Raw genomic sequence first — 16,957 nt, 5'->3', positions numbered from 1 at the left:
CTACCTGCTACAAACAATGAACTGTCAAATCATTAATTTGAAAAAAATTGACAAGCTTTCTTATGAATTTGATCCTGGTTTGAAATTTCATGTCAATTTTCCCGATGCGTTGCCTGTGTGTATTAATAAATTATTACAGCCAGAAATTAATTATATATAAGGATATTTATTACAATATATAAAAGTTTTGCACCTTTTGTTCCTTCAACAGTGCATGAAATATAAAAAAATATACATTAAAAAATAGTGACCTTTCATACTAGTGTCATATCTGTGCTTTTACAGCTTGAAAAAGTTTACATTAAACTAATATTTGACTAAATTTTAGCAAATCTGATACCAATAAGAGGCTCTTTCTGGGCTGCTTTTTATGACTCATAATACAATGCAGCCAATAAGAAAAGACGTCTGTTCCACATACTCTGTCTAAAGGCACAGTAGAAAGAACAGCTTGTGTAATTCTTGGGGACAAAGTGAAGTTGGCAGGTAATGTACAAATTAACTGATACTAAAAACTACAATGAACTTATACCTAACATTAACTGTCATATATACAACTACACAGATTTGTCATAACAGAAACACAATGATCATATACAATAAGAACGTAGGATGTGGACCCTTTAAGAATACACCAATTCACCCAACAAGTATCAACAAACCCAAATATTTGATTGACAGGCCATGTCTGGGTGCAGTTGTTGGGAAGCCTATTCTACCATGTGTAAGGGTTTGTTTAGCTGGTTGATTTATTTTATAAACATTCTGTTAAATTTGGAAAGATTACCTTATGTAGATTACTGTATGTTCTGGTCTTTACAGTCCCTTCCAAACAGGCTAAGAGCCTTTAGAATTGGTTATTTTCTGCTTCTCTCTGTTGCTTCAACTTCCTGACTGCTCTGAATGCTCTCACGGCAAGAACTGCACTTATGAGAAAAAGAATGGTACCAAGCACCCCAAAAAGTCCTCCTGCAACATCTGTTCCACTGAGACTGCACTCAGAACTGCTGAGGCCTTTGCTCTTGTACATGTCTTCTCTCTCCTTACAGATTGCATTGCTGTAGATCTCCTGGAGCTTGATGAAGTAGAAGGCCACAGCAGGGATGTAGCCCAGGCTTATCAGGCCATCTATCACAGCCTCGGCCAGCAGGACCAGGGGCCATCTGTAGGGCACTCTGAAAAGCCCCAGTGCCAGCATGGCCAAAGAATACACCATCAGTGCCCCTCCACATGCCATGCTAAATATGTAAGGGGGCAGCTTGAGCTGGTAGAAAAGCTCATCAAGCTGCTTCACTTTTGCTGCCTCCTTTTCTGTAAATGACTGGGCACCTCCAAAGTAGTAATAGTAAATCCCACCCAAGCTGGCAAGGTCCTTATATTGTCCAGTGTTACTATAGGGTACTCCAGCACAGATGATGATCAACATGTTCAAGAAGAATTCCATTATCTGGCAAATGCCTAGATGGTTTTAAAGCGGGGGGGAAATCACACCTTAGATTTCACAAAGCAATGTTTTACTTCAAAAATCTAATAATATAAATTAAGCCATGAAAGGACACAAATCATTGAACGTTTAAAAGTAAAACCAAATGCATTCATTATTTTTGACATGTCACAAAATAAAGGAATAATATACATGAAGACCATTCCTTTGACAAGAGAGCAAATGTACCTACCTCTGGATGTTGGAATGTATTTCAGATTGTAAAGAGCTTCTCTGTGTGTTGTCTCATCGGCTGATGACTCTGTGTACCTACATGGGTAATCAAATTATTTTGATTACTCAAGAAAAAAGTAATGATGACTATTTTGGTAAGTTGAAATAAGCCTCTAAAGTAAATGTTATGAAGAAATTACATGGGTCATGATAATATTAAAAGGTAAGAGATGTATTTTTTTCCCCTTACGCTCCCTGATGCCTGTGGTTATAGGTGTTCTCGTAGTCAGGTGGGTTGGTGTGCATATACGTTCCCCTTTGTTTATCTCTGGGCTTTCTCTCCCTCTCTTCATCATCCCCAGTGCTTCTCTCCTCTCTGTATTTGTCACTATGGTACTCTCTCCCTCTGTTCCAGTCTCTCCTTTCATGAGTAGGATGGTCCCTGCTCCTTGAGTGATGATGTCGGTCAGGCATTGCTAGTAATTAAGTACATTAAAAATTCATAATTACAGAATTACTGATAAAAACAATTCAAGTTTTTATGTAAAATATGTAAGAATAACATTTACAAATCATGAATGTTTTTATAGATTGGGTCGTGTTGGAGCATTCATGATGAAAGTTCCTAACATTGGGTCCATTTTTAAAAATCAACTCTATCCAATCAGGTACTGCTCAGTACTTCATGACTACGATTATCTAACGATGAACTAATAACATATTCAAATTTCAGAGGCAATTCACCTCACGGAACTCACTCAATAACATACATACTCATATTTAGGAACTGCTCTACTATTTTGTTTTGTATTGCTTTGCATCCAGGACACCATGTCCTTTTTAATAAGGGACAGTCATTAATTAAAATCCCATTTCATTTTTACTATACCTATCACTAATGACGAGATTAAATAGTATAGTTTTGCACCCAATTCTCTATTTTCAGATTTTGTCTCAAAATGTCAGAGCAAGGCACACGTGTAAAAATAAATAAATAAAAAATCATGGGCAGCTACTCCACAATCATTACATGTTTTCTGTGAAGAAATATTAATTAAAATCCAGAATACAACAACCTGTGTTCAGGCATGTCCCTGTAGCTGCATTCATTGTTTATAGGGGTGTCTATAAACCTTTAGATATAATTGTATATGTAATGTTGTTTATGGTATAATAGGAGTACAAACAAAATGTTTTCTTTAGATGCTGTGCTTTAATGTGAAACATTGTGAAAATTCACACTTACCTTTTTTGAGGAAGTTTTAAAACCAGATTGTTTTTGAGAACTCTTAAATTTCAGTAGTAGGGGGCATTTTACAATAACCAATGTGAATTACGTTCTATACATAATATTTAAGACCAAATGAATTGTCGACGGAACCTCCTTTAAAAGTCTGTGTTGTATGAAGCTGAAGCTAATTGCTAAGTGGCTCGTAAACTCGGATACATTTTTCAGTCTACGGAAACCCCAGCACGAGTTATCGAACCTGAAGAAATCGAGGACACTCTGTCGTCGTTTGGCGCACTTTAGCACGACCAAGTAATACCCACCTGATAGGAAATCTGCTCAAACTGAAGTGTTGCTAGTTTTGATCTCCATTAATCTCTTCCTCTTTATTTTTGTTAATCGGAGACTCCTCCTCTTTACCTGAGTCCGTACACCTCAAATACTCCTCACTGCAGAACCAGAAATCCACTGGGTGGAGTCGGATCACATCCAGCTCCTTCTCCCCGGGAGGTTAGGGTTAGGGGCAGGTTTAGGTTGTACTGGGCTGAGCCAGTTTTAGTCTAATCCAATGAAAACAGAATGAGGGTGGAGCTGGATCACATCCGACTCTTCCCTATGGAGGATATGTTTCTCGTTACCGTCTTTAGCAGCTATTTCACACCCATTCCATATTCTCAACGGTTTCTTTAACGGATTCTTTAATTTCAGTTTTTTTCCCGACATATAGCTAAGGAAGATACACACGTCACCGCAAATGTATTTTTATTTTTGTCATTTTCAAAAATGACACTTTTTTGTTATGGAATTCAAAATGACCTTGGAATGTATTTATAAAGCACAAAACAACCAGCATCTATTAATATTGTGTAACTTTGCTTGTGTAACTGTGACTAGTTATTGTCCATCTTTGAATATAAACACTGCCTGTGCTATAATCTAGATGAAAATTGTACTTTGCTACCTCATAATTATATTTTGTGTAAGGTACACTTCACTTTTCCATAGAGTCTTCTCATCAGCCCAGGAGGGAGATGGGTGTGCATAGCTTTATTACATGTTATAACCCTCCATAATAATGTTTTACATTTAAAACATGAGAATAATGTAATTGATTTTATGAAATGTATGTTATGATTATTTCAGAATTTCATTTTTCCTGATGAATTTAAAATTGTATGCCTTCAGACTTGAATCACATTGTCTCTTGCTACAATCATGCAATCACAACTACAACTAGGATACATCAACATATTTTAAAGCATTATGTATGACTGTTATATAAATATATGATATCAAATATATATATATATATATAATAAAAAATACATCTTTAAAATCTTTTTATGTACTGTACACTGTGCCTTTTCTGGTTTATGGATGACAGACCTGGTTGGTATTTCACAAAGCTGGTAAATTAAAGATACTGTTTTATGGAAGATTTAATTCCACTTTTTAAAGGGTTTATAATGTAGTATGTACCTATTTCGCCACACACAACTCAAACTGAATATGTACAGTATTCATTTATGTTATGCAGTTTAGAGATATTTTGCTTTATGTAGTCAAAATTATAAGGAGACAAGGACATTTTATTTTTGATTAATATAGAAAATCTAATTAATATTTGATTAATGTAGAAAATGAAATAGTCTTCATTTTATTAGAAAGCAAAAACTTTGGTGTAGTATGTAAACATTGTTATAGTTTCAAAATGTATCTTTCATCCTCCAGTAGTAAAGTCTGGTTCACTGTTTTCTGGCCTAAAGCTTCTGCCACATACATATATATATATATGCTGTATGGGTCTGGTTTCCATTGCATTTATAAGTGACATATTCGTATCAAGAATGTGCTATTTTCTCATTTGAAAGCTTTGACACAATCTGCAAAACTGCGTTAACAACAACAAATAACAATAACAAATGCTTTGTTTGATATCAGGTCAAATCTGGGAAAGAATATCCAAACTGAAATGTCCTTTTGAAATATAAATGTGACAGTGCATCCTGTATGAATACAGCTGCAACAGGCTCTGGTGACAATACTATTTTAATTGGCTACCCAAGAGTATAAAAGCCACTCTATGCCCCAATGTTATGCCATTTATGTTTCTCTGTCCTTGGCATTATGTTATAAGCAGCAAACTGAAACAGGTACATGAACCCCATACATTTACATGTAACAGACGTTTAGTCCCACCCATTCCCACTTACGTTTTTTTGAGGATGTTTTAAAACCAGATTGTTTTTGAGAACAATTAAATCTAATTTTTATTTATGTTAAAGAAGTATGAGTAACAAAAAGAACCCATTAGACCCAATGAGCAAAGAAATGTAGGCTTTCCAGCTGAAAGAGAAGGTTGGAAAACAGCAGTTTATGTAATGACTGAGTAAAATTTTTGTCAGTTGCTAAAAGGGATTTGAATGATTTGCTTTTACTTAAATGTTGCAGCTACAGAGCTGATAATATACAGAAATGTTAAGACCCCACCCTGGTTAGTTATTATTAAGATAAAATGATGTCTGTTCATCAAAATGACAATTTATTTCCAAGAATATTGATCCCTTTATGCCTTGAAAGTGGATTAGAATTAACTCTACACTTTTGCTTTTATTCGTGACAGTAATGTCGAGTTTGAAAGATGTCAGAAAGTGGGAAACACCACCAACTTGTGAATTGCATCCAGACAGCTCACAAAGCCGTATATACCAGTGGTAAACTCAGGATTCCTGATGATAACTGAGTTTTTACGAGATGGGACATATATTGATTTCCCACTGGAGAAAATGACACTTTTTCTGTGTTGCATCTAAATATTATGATCAGATTTGTTATTACAAAACGCCTTAGCGGTTATTTAATGATACATCACTTTTTTGGGGCATTTTGTTTACAGCATGTTGATCTTCAGCAAAGCACCCAAAAGGAGTGAAGTTGTGTTTACTACCTAACCACCTGGAATACAATCTTCTGCTGAGCACCTGAACATAGCAGTTACTGGCCCTTGCTCTTGATTTGAAAGCTCCATCATCCAGTTAATGGATTGGCTCCTTAGGTGTGTAACGTAAGAAACCCTTGTTGCCTGAATCTGCCCGTTTGTGACTGGTTTTGGAAAACGACATCATCAAAACTGAAATGCCCATTCATTGCGTTGACAGGTTTTGTTCACGATAGCGTATAAAACACAAAGTGGACATATGCACAAGGTAAAACACTTTGTATTCACTAGAGGGGTCTTTAAATGTGCCTGACCCATTCTGCCCCGGACGTGAACGACAACGTGTGTGTCTGTGACAGAGAGGGGGAGAGAGAGCGCGAAGGGGGAGGCAGGCAGGCAGGCGAGACAAAGATGGCGGCGACGGCGGGTGAAGCAGCGTGTCTCTGAGAGCGTCGGCAAAGACAAACCTACACAAACCCTCTGAGAGAGCAGAGAGAACAGCGACCGAGAGAATGACAGAATTGAGGCAGTAGGCGAGAGCCTGAGAAAGCCCTGCGACCGCGAGACAACTTCGGCCCGGAGAGAATATCCGTCGTGTGCTTGGAGAGAGACGAATCTGACCGGGAGCGAGCATGGCTTCACACAGCAGCCAGGTAGCACTTAGCCTCAGACGAGAACTCTACTAAAGTGCACCCGTTAGCGCCTGCAACTGTAAATGTGTAGCTCAGGGGGGCGGTGGTGGGAGCCTTGTTGTGTGTGCGCGCTGTGTTTGGAGGGCGTGTGTTGTTGTAGAAATGTAAGTAAACTTGCTCGTGCTTGTGCTGAAAGCTCATTGAAACACGCAGCCCTCCACAGCGTGGTGCAGGCCCACAGCCTATTGCTTACTCACACCACCCTCGAAGCAGCGGGCCTGGGCTCTCTCTGACATTCTTACAGCTGGGCTCCTGGAGCTGGTGAAGAAACGTGTAGCTCGCGTCTCTCACGGCTGAAATATATTATTTCGAGTTCAGTTTAAAGTAAGTTTGGCCCTGTATTAGTAGGCCCGCCCCTGACGGTGTGCTTCAGTTAACGGCCGCTAGCATAGATCCCTGCTAACCTCGCTAATGTGACTAGGCAATGTGACTGCGACTCGCCTCCTGCAGCTTTATCACACAGGGTTAAACCGTAAGCAACCCTCCAAAATGAACACACTGCATTTTATAGGGCTGCACCCTAACGAGCTCCCAATATTAGCAGCTTTCCATATTTGTGAAGCAGTGCATGCTGCTGGGCAGGTGGTAGAAGCTAATGTTAATGACTTGACAGTGTACTGGGCCTGTTGATTGGGGGCGGGCTCATCCTCGTTTTAGCGATTTCATTCAAAAGCGCTCCTCGGAGCGTATTTGACACTGGGGTTTTCAAATCCACAAATTTAGGAGTCGATTTAAGTTCCTAAATGACTGAAATTAAGGAGTCGACTCCAAACTTTAGTTCAACTCAATTTGGAATTTGATATAACATTTTACAGAAACATGCTACAGCTAATATTTAATTAAATAATTGAACGTATGCTGTTGTAGTAATTTATTTTGACATGGAAAGTTAGGGCCTTGATACAAGCAGAATTATTGTAGTTGGCTGAAGTGGACCTTGATTCTCCTGTATGCTTGATCACGCTTTGGCACTGGAAACATAGTTTGTAATATAAGGTAGATTTTGTTCCAGATACTACATTACAACTTTTTCCCCTTACCTAGATAATGTGTGTGTGTGTGTGTGTGTGTTTGGACTGTCACTGTCTGATCAGTGACGTTAATACAGCTCTGGTTTGACTACCGAATTTATGAATCGCAGGCTCGATTCACTCGATTCAGAGAGGTCGACTCTATATTTACTTGCATTAATGTATCGTAAAAACCTGGTCCCACACTTTTTTTCCTAATTCTCAACACTACTGATGTTAAGTTTAAAAGTCGTCTTTATGCTGTGGTCTAACAACTTAAACTTTGGTACTGCTTTAAAATCGCCCATGCTCTGATATTAGCAAGTTTTGCTAACCTCGTTCCTAGCTCTCCTTTCCATAGGGAACGGTTTTATATCACATTCATTAATCTACTGTCGGTTTAAAACCCTTTTAACTGCCGGCTTGATTTGTCACATGTTCACAATGCGGATTGTGGCTTTAACTGAACACAGAAGTCAGCTTTTAGCATTGAATATTCTTTGTGCTCACCTGGGAAGTGTTTCTAATCCTAGCTGTCTGAGGGTTCTGTTCTATATTCAGCAAAAACAATGCTGTCTCCTGGTTTATAATCAGGGCTTTGGATTCGTGTGGGGAGGCTAAGAAATTTGTTTAAAATTGCTGACCAGAAAGTTGATGTCTAACTCGTGCATCTTGCAAAGTTTAAAACAAAGCTATTATTTGTTTCAGTCATCTTGTAAAGACAGTTCACAGGAAGCACAAACTAGTTGATGTCAGAATATGATAATGGGTCCTGTTTAGTAAATGTGTAGGATTAGAATTGCCCTGCCTGGCCCAAGAAAGTCTCAAATTATTTATTGTCCTGTGTATAAGCTCCAATTTACTTTATTAGTGCACATTGTAGTTCCGCAACTACAACCTGTTCTCCTTCTGTTGCTCTGCCTGATTTGTTAGCCCCCTTTAACCATGTTCTTCAATGCTCAGGAGCCACATGTGACCCTCAGAGATCCTCTGATATTATTTAAATGGTGGATCATTCCCTGTGCTGTAATGACACTAATGTCAAGCAATATAACAGTTGCTACCCACATACTTTGCATCAGCTCTATTGACATGGTTGTTGAGCAACACATCCAGCAGAGGGCAGTTTGGAGTAAAAATCAAACATGACGACGGTGGAGGAACTTGTAGTTCTGCATTTTAATTTTAAAAACAACGAAAAAGGCAGCATTCTAGACAGTGGTGTTCTGTGAGGCCAATAAATACTGCGTGACATTTGGATGGAGAATTTCATTCACTTGTCTTACCAACGAGGGAAATTGATGATGAATGTCATTTTCAATACTGTCCCTGGGGGACTTTCGATAACTTGCCTTGCCAGATAGCCCTGCACATCAGGCATGACAACAAGCACAGTGTGCCTGTGAGTGAGGCGGAGCAATTTGCATCACCATTCGCACGTTGCACGTTGTCTATTGGTATTGCTCTGTCTCATCCTCATTGGTAAGTTTTCAGAAAACCTGCAAATGACGTATGAAATTAATGCATGGACAGAAAACTCCATCCATATCCGTATTTAACACTGAGCATAAATGAGCTTTTAGTGTGTGGTGCATTGGTATTAGTGGCTGAGACAGTACCACTGATGTTAAGAGGATAAATAATACAAACTGTGCCACAACAGTTTTTGAATCTATAGGGTGTACCCACAAAGGTGTGTCTAATACAGTGTCCAGTTCAAGAACTCAAGCAGGACTTGCTGTGTCAGACCCACTCATACTAGAGCCACACATAAACACCACCATCACCACATTAATCTCACTGCAGGGCTGAGAATAATCTGGCAAGTAAAAAAATGACTTTGGTGGTCCTGTGCGGGCACTGACCATTTGAAGAAAAGGATGAAATGAAGCTAGTAACGTATGCAGTGCAGAAGATGAAAAGCAATTTATTTAAATTCCAGAACAACTAAGTGCATTTGTATGGTAAGTGGAACTGATAAAGTGTGTACGGTGTTTAGAATATTAATGTGTAAGTAGCATCATCTTTGCCCCTCTTCTCTCACACTCAGACAGCCACAATGACTCCTACATAATGGCAACATAAGGTGTTATTCCTTCATAATCAGCACACTTGGCAGCTTGTTTACTACTACTGCCAAGACTTGCAGATATCATTTTAGATGTGTACTTGATAGCAAAGTTAGGAGTGGTTTTGCTTCCTACTCAATCATTTTAGACTGAGTTTTCAGATTTATACATGAAATGATAATCTTGTCTTGAAGATTAACAGACGTGACTGTTTCTAGCATTTCACATGCACTGAATTGCTATTGTATAGTGTTTGTATACATATTGATATTTCACACTTGTGTGAAATGTTCATAATTTACTTTTTATTTAAGGCAGAATATATTCAGTTTATAGGTGACCCATGTGAGAAATACATTGCACACTGTCAAGGGAGGTTTTATATTGAAGCCAAATGTCTCCTTTACTGGCTAATAACATTTCTGACCCTCTAGCTTTATCTTAAGCTAAAGTGTCAGGGTAGTTTTGCCTTTGCTAACGCAATTATGACCCATCATAAACATAAACTAATATACCAGACAGCATGCATTGATTCGGACAAAAAAAAAAGCTACTGTTTTCACAGATTGCTTGTTCAGAACAGGATTGTTGGGCTCTTGTAGTCTCTTTTTTTTTTTAAACTGACCACTGTATACAGAATGCTTAGCCAAAAGGAGCCACCATTTGGAGCAAAATTCATGATGTCCATGTACTTTCACATTTATATAAACAATAGTGTCTGCCTTACTCTAGTGAATGCTTGTAATGCGTTTGATTTCTGCCTGACAGATTCTTTTGCTGTTAGTCTTACACATCAACTCTATCTTGAGCTGGTTTATGTCTCTGTTAACAGTTTGAGAGTTTCAGATGACAAACTGTTTCTACTAGAAATGGAGCAATGCTAGGTTGTTTCAACATGAGTGTGAGGGGTTGACTGTAGGAATGCTAGAATGAAGAAGCAAACTTAAAAAGGAAGTTTTACTTTAACGGGTGTGGCAGCAGCAGTCTGAATTCGTCATGCCCGCTAACACCTCCCCCTAAGTGTGGCATGCAGAGGAGGACAGATATTAAATCATATACTATTTAAGTGATGATTGAAGCTGTCTTGACACTAGTAAGTGTGTTTCAGGTCCTTTGAATTGTTAATAAATAGTGACGTGTGACAGTACTGATAAATGATAGCATTGTGGTTTCACTTTAAATAAACCAGAAAACTGAACCGTTTTACAACATACAATCTTATTTTTGCAACTTATTTTTATTGCTATGCAATTACAGTTAATACATATGCTGGTTTTTGTCTCACAATTATGTTACACAAATGGGGAGAAATCGGTGTAATTAATAAACACGTCAGCATTGCCCTTAAACTGTGGCCAAATGGTTTGAAACAGTAAAAATGCCAAATGAATCCTTGTTAAAGTTTAACACTTTATGCTAATAATTAATACTGTAATACACATTGGGACTCTTTGAGACCTATCTGGCAAGAGCATGCTTAGAGACATGTATTTAAGGCTGTTGAAAGGGGTTGTTTATGGCAGCAGCTTAGATCACTAGTTATGATTGTGTCACAACCTGAAATTCCAGTGGATCCACCGCTTTCTCTCCGCTTTTCCCATTGCCTTAAAAGATTTTGGCTCTTTTTGGTAGTGTGTATGTTTTTAAAATTCCTCCTTTTGCACTTACTGAAGAACACATTATATGTAAATATATTTCTTGGTGAAATGTGTTCCATGTAAAGTGAAAATAATATTCAGTTTGCAACCAAAGGGGCTTTGCAGACTTTCTACTTCTACGTGCTGTTTTACTGGATGACTCAGTTATGCTGTTTTTGAGCAAAATGCTAAGGTTCTCTTGATGTGCAAAATTGTGTGTACCATGCCCAGGGTTTTGTCTCTCATTCACTAATACGTATGTGTGTGAGTCTGTCGTCTCCACAGCATGTTGAAATAATACAGATGGCTAATTTGTGGTAATCCCCTCTCCAAATGACCAGCGAGGGGAAGCTTAGTGTGGTACGTGTGGCACGCCTGCAGAAAGGGGTAAAGGGACATTCTTTCTGTTGTGATTGTATTAGCCACCCAGAGGCCATCGGATTACAGCTCACTGTTTGTCACTTGTAGTGCCATTTCAGCAGTGGACTGTTGCAAAGAGTTATATATGCTTGAGCTGCACTTTCTTTTTTTCTGTGGCTCCCTTTATGTGGCCTGAGTTGAATGAGAAACGAGTTATCTCCACATTCACAGAACACATTTAAGTTTTTACTTAAAAAGAAGCTAAGCATATCCTTCTAATAAACGTTTTCCCCATGTAGGTAATCTTAGATGTTGTTATTCTAACAACTAGTTTGATCCAAATGTGAGTATTTTATCTTTATTAATTGCAGATTTCCTGTGAGTAACTCAAGTTAATGGAGTAGTTCTGAAAGGATTGTGTTACCAAAGTGTGGTCTGGGTGCACAAGAGACTTTGTTACACTGTTAGTGCTGTTGGGATTAAGTTAATTATAGCCTGCTGGGGGAAAGCAGGTTAGCTGCAGGGGCGAGGGGTCATCATACTCAGACGGGCAAAGGTTGGAAAGGCCTGGCGTTAACAGCTTAATTGTTAATGTGAGAAGCAAAGTATCAGGCACATTGTATTGTTAAATTTGGCTTCTCACGTTTTAGATAGTTGTGCAGCCAAAGATATATATGAGAAACAAACCAAAAAAAACTGACCAATGCTTTTATTTGTGGCACATGGACATTTTTAAGCCTTTTATGGATGTCAAGCGGGTTGGAACATTTTTAGACATAAACAAATGAGGATTATATTAGTTAAGCTATAACGGTGGCTAATGTTTAGTATTTCATTTACTAACCTTGTAAATCAAATGTTGAGGGAAACTTTTGTGGGCCTTGGATACCTAGGGTTAATCTCTGAACCAATAGGATTTTCGAACGTGAACTGTAGTGACATGTTTTGTCACTCTTTAGTCTTCATGACCATAATCTTTCTCAGACAGAACCTGGAACAGTGTGTGCCCGGGCACAACATGTGAAATATGTTAAGCCAGAAACATCACAAAACATCTGGCAATCTCTGTACAGCTGTTAAAACAAATGTACTTCTCTCTCAATTTATTAAGAGTATTCTGCTGTGCCAAGTCTTTGAGCCTCCCTCGGGTGACGTAACGTTATCGATAGGTTTTCCCACAGATGGATCTTCCTGAAGAGAACAGCAAGGGCAAGTCTGTTACAGGGTCAACCAGTTATGAGTCAGTGTTTAAATAGCAGACTCTAGAAATTAAATGTGTTTCAGGAGGTAAAATGTAGGTGTGTTGATGTTTTCCTATACTTTGTCTAGATTTGAGCCTGCATGTCAACTTGCAGGCAATGAAACACTTTGAATCACATTGTTACACATTGGCCAAAGTGACTTAGTCAAGTTCTTCTGATCTGTACCCTGCAAAGTAGGACATGTGTAAGCCATATTGAAATGCTAATGTTACATGACTCATCAATTTTCAGCTTGACCTGAACTTTCAACCAAACTGATAAAATCAAAATGACAGCTTTGATGTCACCTTTAACTGCACTTATATTTCCATTTTCTGCAATTGTCCCACACCACACACACTTTATTCCTTTTTTGTCTTTTGCCAGATGATAACTGTGGCACACAAACTTTGAGCACCTGTACATTAAGCCTTGTGGCTCTGAACTTCTCTCTATGACGTTTCTTTCTTACACGTTTTGCATGTTTTGTCGCAAAATAAAATCTATTGGTAGATTTCCAGGTTTTTCTTATAGATTTACAGTTAGTATAATAACTAAGGTCTTAACAAATACAGCATCTGCTAAACAGCTTTTTATATTTTTAAGATAAATTTACAATATTACTCTTCAACTTCAGTTGTCCAAATTATTTGTTTGAAATTGTGATATGAAAATATATTTATTGCTGATTATTAAACTAGAATCCTTCTCTCTTTATATTCACAGTACATCTTTGGGGAGTTCAGCCCAGATGAATTCAATCAGTTCTTTGTGACTCCTCGCTGTTATGTTGAGGTAAATTAAGGAAAAAAGCTTACACGTGAAGCTTGTAAAAACTTGTTTTTAATTTTATAAATACATTTTTTAATGTAATGTTGCTCTTCCTAGAGCCCATTTCCACAATGGCATACTTCAAGCTAATTTGAATTTACTGTGCTGACTTTTAAAATATTCAGTGTAATTCTAATTAAAATTCTAAGTGCATGTTATAAAATTTGTCATCTAAACTACTTGAGTATTGGGTTAATTGATGTTAAACTGATGCATTTTTTCACTTTCCCCCCTAAATTAACAGCTTCCCCCCTTCAATGATAAAGTCTCCTGTGTCAGTCATAACTCAGGTAAGATTTTCACATAATTCCTGTAAATTATGACATCAGAGTGGGGATCTCCCAGCTGACTAATAAAATCCCACACATCTCATATTTATTTGAGATTATTCAGCACCTTTAATTATTGTCAAGATCCTGTCTTCAGAGCCTGGGTCTCTCGCATCACAGTCAGTGGAACGTTAAAGAATACCCTACTTTTCTGTCCTGATTTGAACTTGATTCCGAACCACAAAGTGCCAAGGAAATAAGAAAAAATTGCAGTGGCATCTCAATACTGTTGATATTTACCCTGATTTGTATTAATTATTTAGGAGGTTACTGCCCTCCTGCTGTGCCTTACGTTACGGAATCAATGAGACGGCAGGTTTGCGGTGAGTTGTGGGTCCGACGAACAGTGTCTTATTCCTCTTTTCGCTGCAGAACTTCAGCCGGAAATACAGATTGCTTTCTAAACTTTGCCTTTTATCAACCTCAAACCCTTCCCTCTTATTTCTGCCTGTTTTATAATCTGTGAAGCTTTGCATGCTTAGATGCCAACACATTTCTTTCTGACAATTGCATCTGCACAGCAGGCTTGGAGTTGATGTAAGAATTTATGATGATGATGATGATTTTCACACTTCTTGGACATTCCCTGCTAATACAGCTAACTTACAAAATGGGTTGGAAGAGAACTGGGTATTACGGCAGTTCTAATGTAAACCATTTTAAAATAACATTGTTTTGTCAGAGATATTTTCCCTAAATGACTGTCCTCCCTGCTCTCATTGAATGAACCTTGTTAAATAATTACTAACAGAGAACATGGCAAATAATGGGCGTTTTAATCAAAACACAACTCAGTAATCTTTCCTTTTTTCCCCTTCATGATTTTTTTGGTGGCTTGAAGTTTTTGGTTTTGTATTTACAGTTGGATTTTTTTTTCTCTGAATAGTTTTTACTTTAATCATTAACACTTTTTTTAGATTAATTTCAAACTGTCTTTTGCTGCTTCACATCTTTGCACAGCAGCTGATCTTAGCTTTGGGGTAATGGGTAAATGAATATTAATCATCTGGAATATGGTTTGATGTACATGATTACATTTGTTATAATTTTTTTAATATATGTTTTTTTTTATTGTTTTGTTAATACATTAGTTGGATTAGTATAATCTATATATTTGAAAACTTTTGATGATTTTTATAATTGCGATTGATCCACAAGCCCTTTACCTGTGTACATGAAGCTGTAGTTCTAATCAACATTTGCCAAATTTGATGTGCCATCTGCAGGAGAAGACTACCAGCACATTGAGTTTGGTGTGGATGAGGTGATGAGTTCTGAGCCAGTGTCCATGAAAAACCCTTTGTACAAAGTTTCAAGCACCCTGAATCCCCAGGCTCCGGAGTTCATCCTGAGCTGCCAATCAACTCAAAAGTCTCTCCCTACTGCAACACCTGACACAGACATTCCAGATGGTGCAGACTTCAATTCGGTGGACTGCGCCGACTCTGAGGCTTCAGCTTTGGACAGCCAGCAGGTCGGCTCTGACCTGGATGGAGTCTCTAGCACCCTGGGCCAAAGGGAGCGGAAAAAAAAGAAAAAACGACCGCCTGGATACTACAACTATCTAGAGGGCTCCAGCAACAGCAGTGGTGGGGCTGTGGATGGAGTGGCAGGCACAGTGCTAGTAAATGGACATGCCCTCAGTGTTCCAGCTTCAGAGGACATGGTTGGCGAGGCACTGCTGGGAGCCGACTTGACTCCTGCCTCTGCTGTCACATCCACCCCTTCCACTGTTCTGGCTGCCCCATCCCCCAATCAGAGGACTTGTGAAAGCCCTGATGAATCTTCTTTTGACTTGACAAGCGGAGCTGCCACTTTGTTAGATGATAATGCTGCAGCTTTGTCGTCTTCCTCTTCCTCCTCTCAGAGTTGTGGGCTGGTGGAGGGGCCCAGGACTGCAGAGCAGCATACTGAACCCCTTGTTGTAGAGAGCCCCGAACTGCAGGGCAGTGGAGGGCACAGCCCCTGCCCAACCTCTCCCACTCCTGCTGCTGCTGTGGCTACCACTGCACTTGCTACTGCTACTACTGACGAGGGACAGCCCGAGGGCTCAGGCCAGGCTAATGGGCTGCCGGAAGCAGCTCCTGCCGATGGAATGACAGACAGACACCCAGATTCATCTGAGACAACTGAGGTTGCTTTGGTCCTTATCCCCTCAGACTCTGAGCCCCAGCCTGTGGCTGAGCAGGTGTCTTCAGCTGCTGCAGCCACGGTTTCTGTGACCAACCCACCAAAATCCTGGGCCAGCCTCTTCCACAATTCCAGGCCTCTTCCTGGAGGCCCTCAGGCCTATGTGGAGGTGAAAAATGTGCCCACTGTTGTGGCAGTTTCCCCGGCTGCATCTGAGCAGCCTGAAAAAGTCTGTGAAGTGCGGCAGGGCCCTGTTCCTGTATCCGAGGATCCAGTGGCTCCCAAACTGGCAGGTATGGTATATACACAAGTGTATGAAAAGCAGTCATACATTCAATAGCCTAAGTTCTTGGCTAGTCTAAGAAACTTGTCAGAACAAAAACCATAACCAAATATTAGTCTATTCATGCATGACAATACAGTCTGTTTTATCACAAATTTTAAAATGTTCTTTTTTTCCTTAAGTAACTAGTTGTCAGTTAGTTTGACTGTTGATGTTAAACCTTTTAGTATCAAAAAATCAACAGTATGTGTCTAAACAATGTCCACACGGTCTTTGTCTAATTGATGCAATTGGAAATTTTGCACAAACTTGGTCAATTGCTTTATTTACCTGTTCATATATTAACACACACGTGCATTAAAAAAAATTGTGCTATGTGTTCCGCTGGCCATGGGATGGCAGCAGACGATCATTGTTCTTTCTGCAAGAGGCAGATCCTTCTGCTCCCAAACACTGGGTTCACTTAAAACCAAATAATTGTGCACTCATACTGAGTAAAAGTTCTCTAGGAGTGTGTTCACCTCATTAGTAAACTGAGAAAAGGTCTGGTGG

The 16,957-nt window shown here is 39.0% G+C and overlaps 2 protein-coding genes across 5 annotated transcripts in view; one reads left to right on the top strand and one right to left on the bottom strand.

The window, feature by feature from the left end:
- Window positions 1–146: 146 nt before the first annotated feature.
- On the bottom strand, window positions 147–6,867 carry marveld3 (MARVEL domain containing 3). 3 transcript variants are annotated; one of them, XM_066647162.1, is made up of 4 exons: window positions 6,713–6,867; window positions 1,908–2,133; window positions 1,677–1,753; window positions 147–1,458 (listed from the first exon to the last, which is right to left on the bottom strand). In XM_066647162.1, exons 2-4 carry the CDS (start codon window positions 2,129–2,131, stop codon window positions 848–850), a joined length of 912 nt encoding a protein of 303 aa, XP_066503259.1. In that variant the 5' UTR covers window positions 2,132–2,133; window positions 6,713–6,867; the 3' UTR covers window positions 147–847. The 3 variants fall into 3 exon arrangements, with proteins under 3 accessions (XP_066503259.1, XP_066503257.1, XP_066503258.1); XM_066647160.1 differs by lacking the exon at window positions 6,713–6,867 and adding an exon at window positions 3,209–3,387; XM_066647161.1 differs by lacking the exon at window positions 6,713–6,867 and adding an exon at window positions 2,904–3,199.
- Window positions 6,176–16,957, top strand: part of usp10 (ubiquitin specific peptidase 10) — a 22,928-nt gene continuing 12,146 nt past the window's right edge. Inside the window, exons 1-5 of one of the 2 annotated variants that reach the window (XM_066647157.1) lie at window positions 6,176–6,476; window positions 13,559–13,627; window positions 13,908–13,953; window positions 14,256–14,315; window positions 15,219–16,415. In XM_066647157.1, coding sequence (XP_066503254.1) covers window positions 6,456–6,476; window positions 13,559–13,627; window positions 13,908–13,953; window positions 14,256–14,315; window positions 15,219–16,415 — 1,393 coding nt within the window. In that variant the 5' untranslated portion in view covers window positions 6,176–6,455. The remainder of the gene's footprint in view (window positions 6,477–13,558; window positions 13,628–13,907; window positions 13,954–14,255; window positions 14,316–15,218; window positions 16,416–16,957) is intronic. The other variant, XM_066647159.1, reaches the window with a different exon arrangement.

The sequence above is a fragment of the Hoplias malabaricus genome, chromosome 16, assembly GCF_029633855.1.
Source record: "Hoplias malabaricus isolate fHopMal1 chromosome 16, fHopMal1.hap1, whole genome shotgun sequence".
Lineage (NCBI taxonomy): Eukaryota > Metazoa > Chordata > Actinopteri > Characiformes > Erythrinidae > Hoplias > Hoplias malabaricus.
This window is presented reverse-complemented; position numbering and strand designations above follow the sequence as displayed.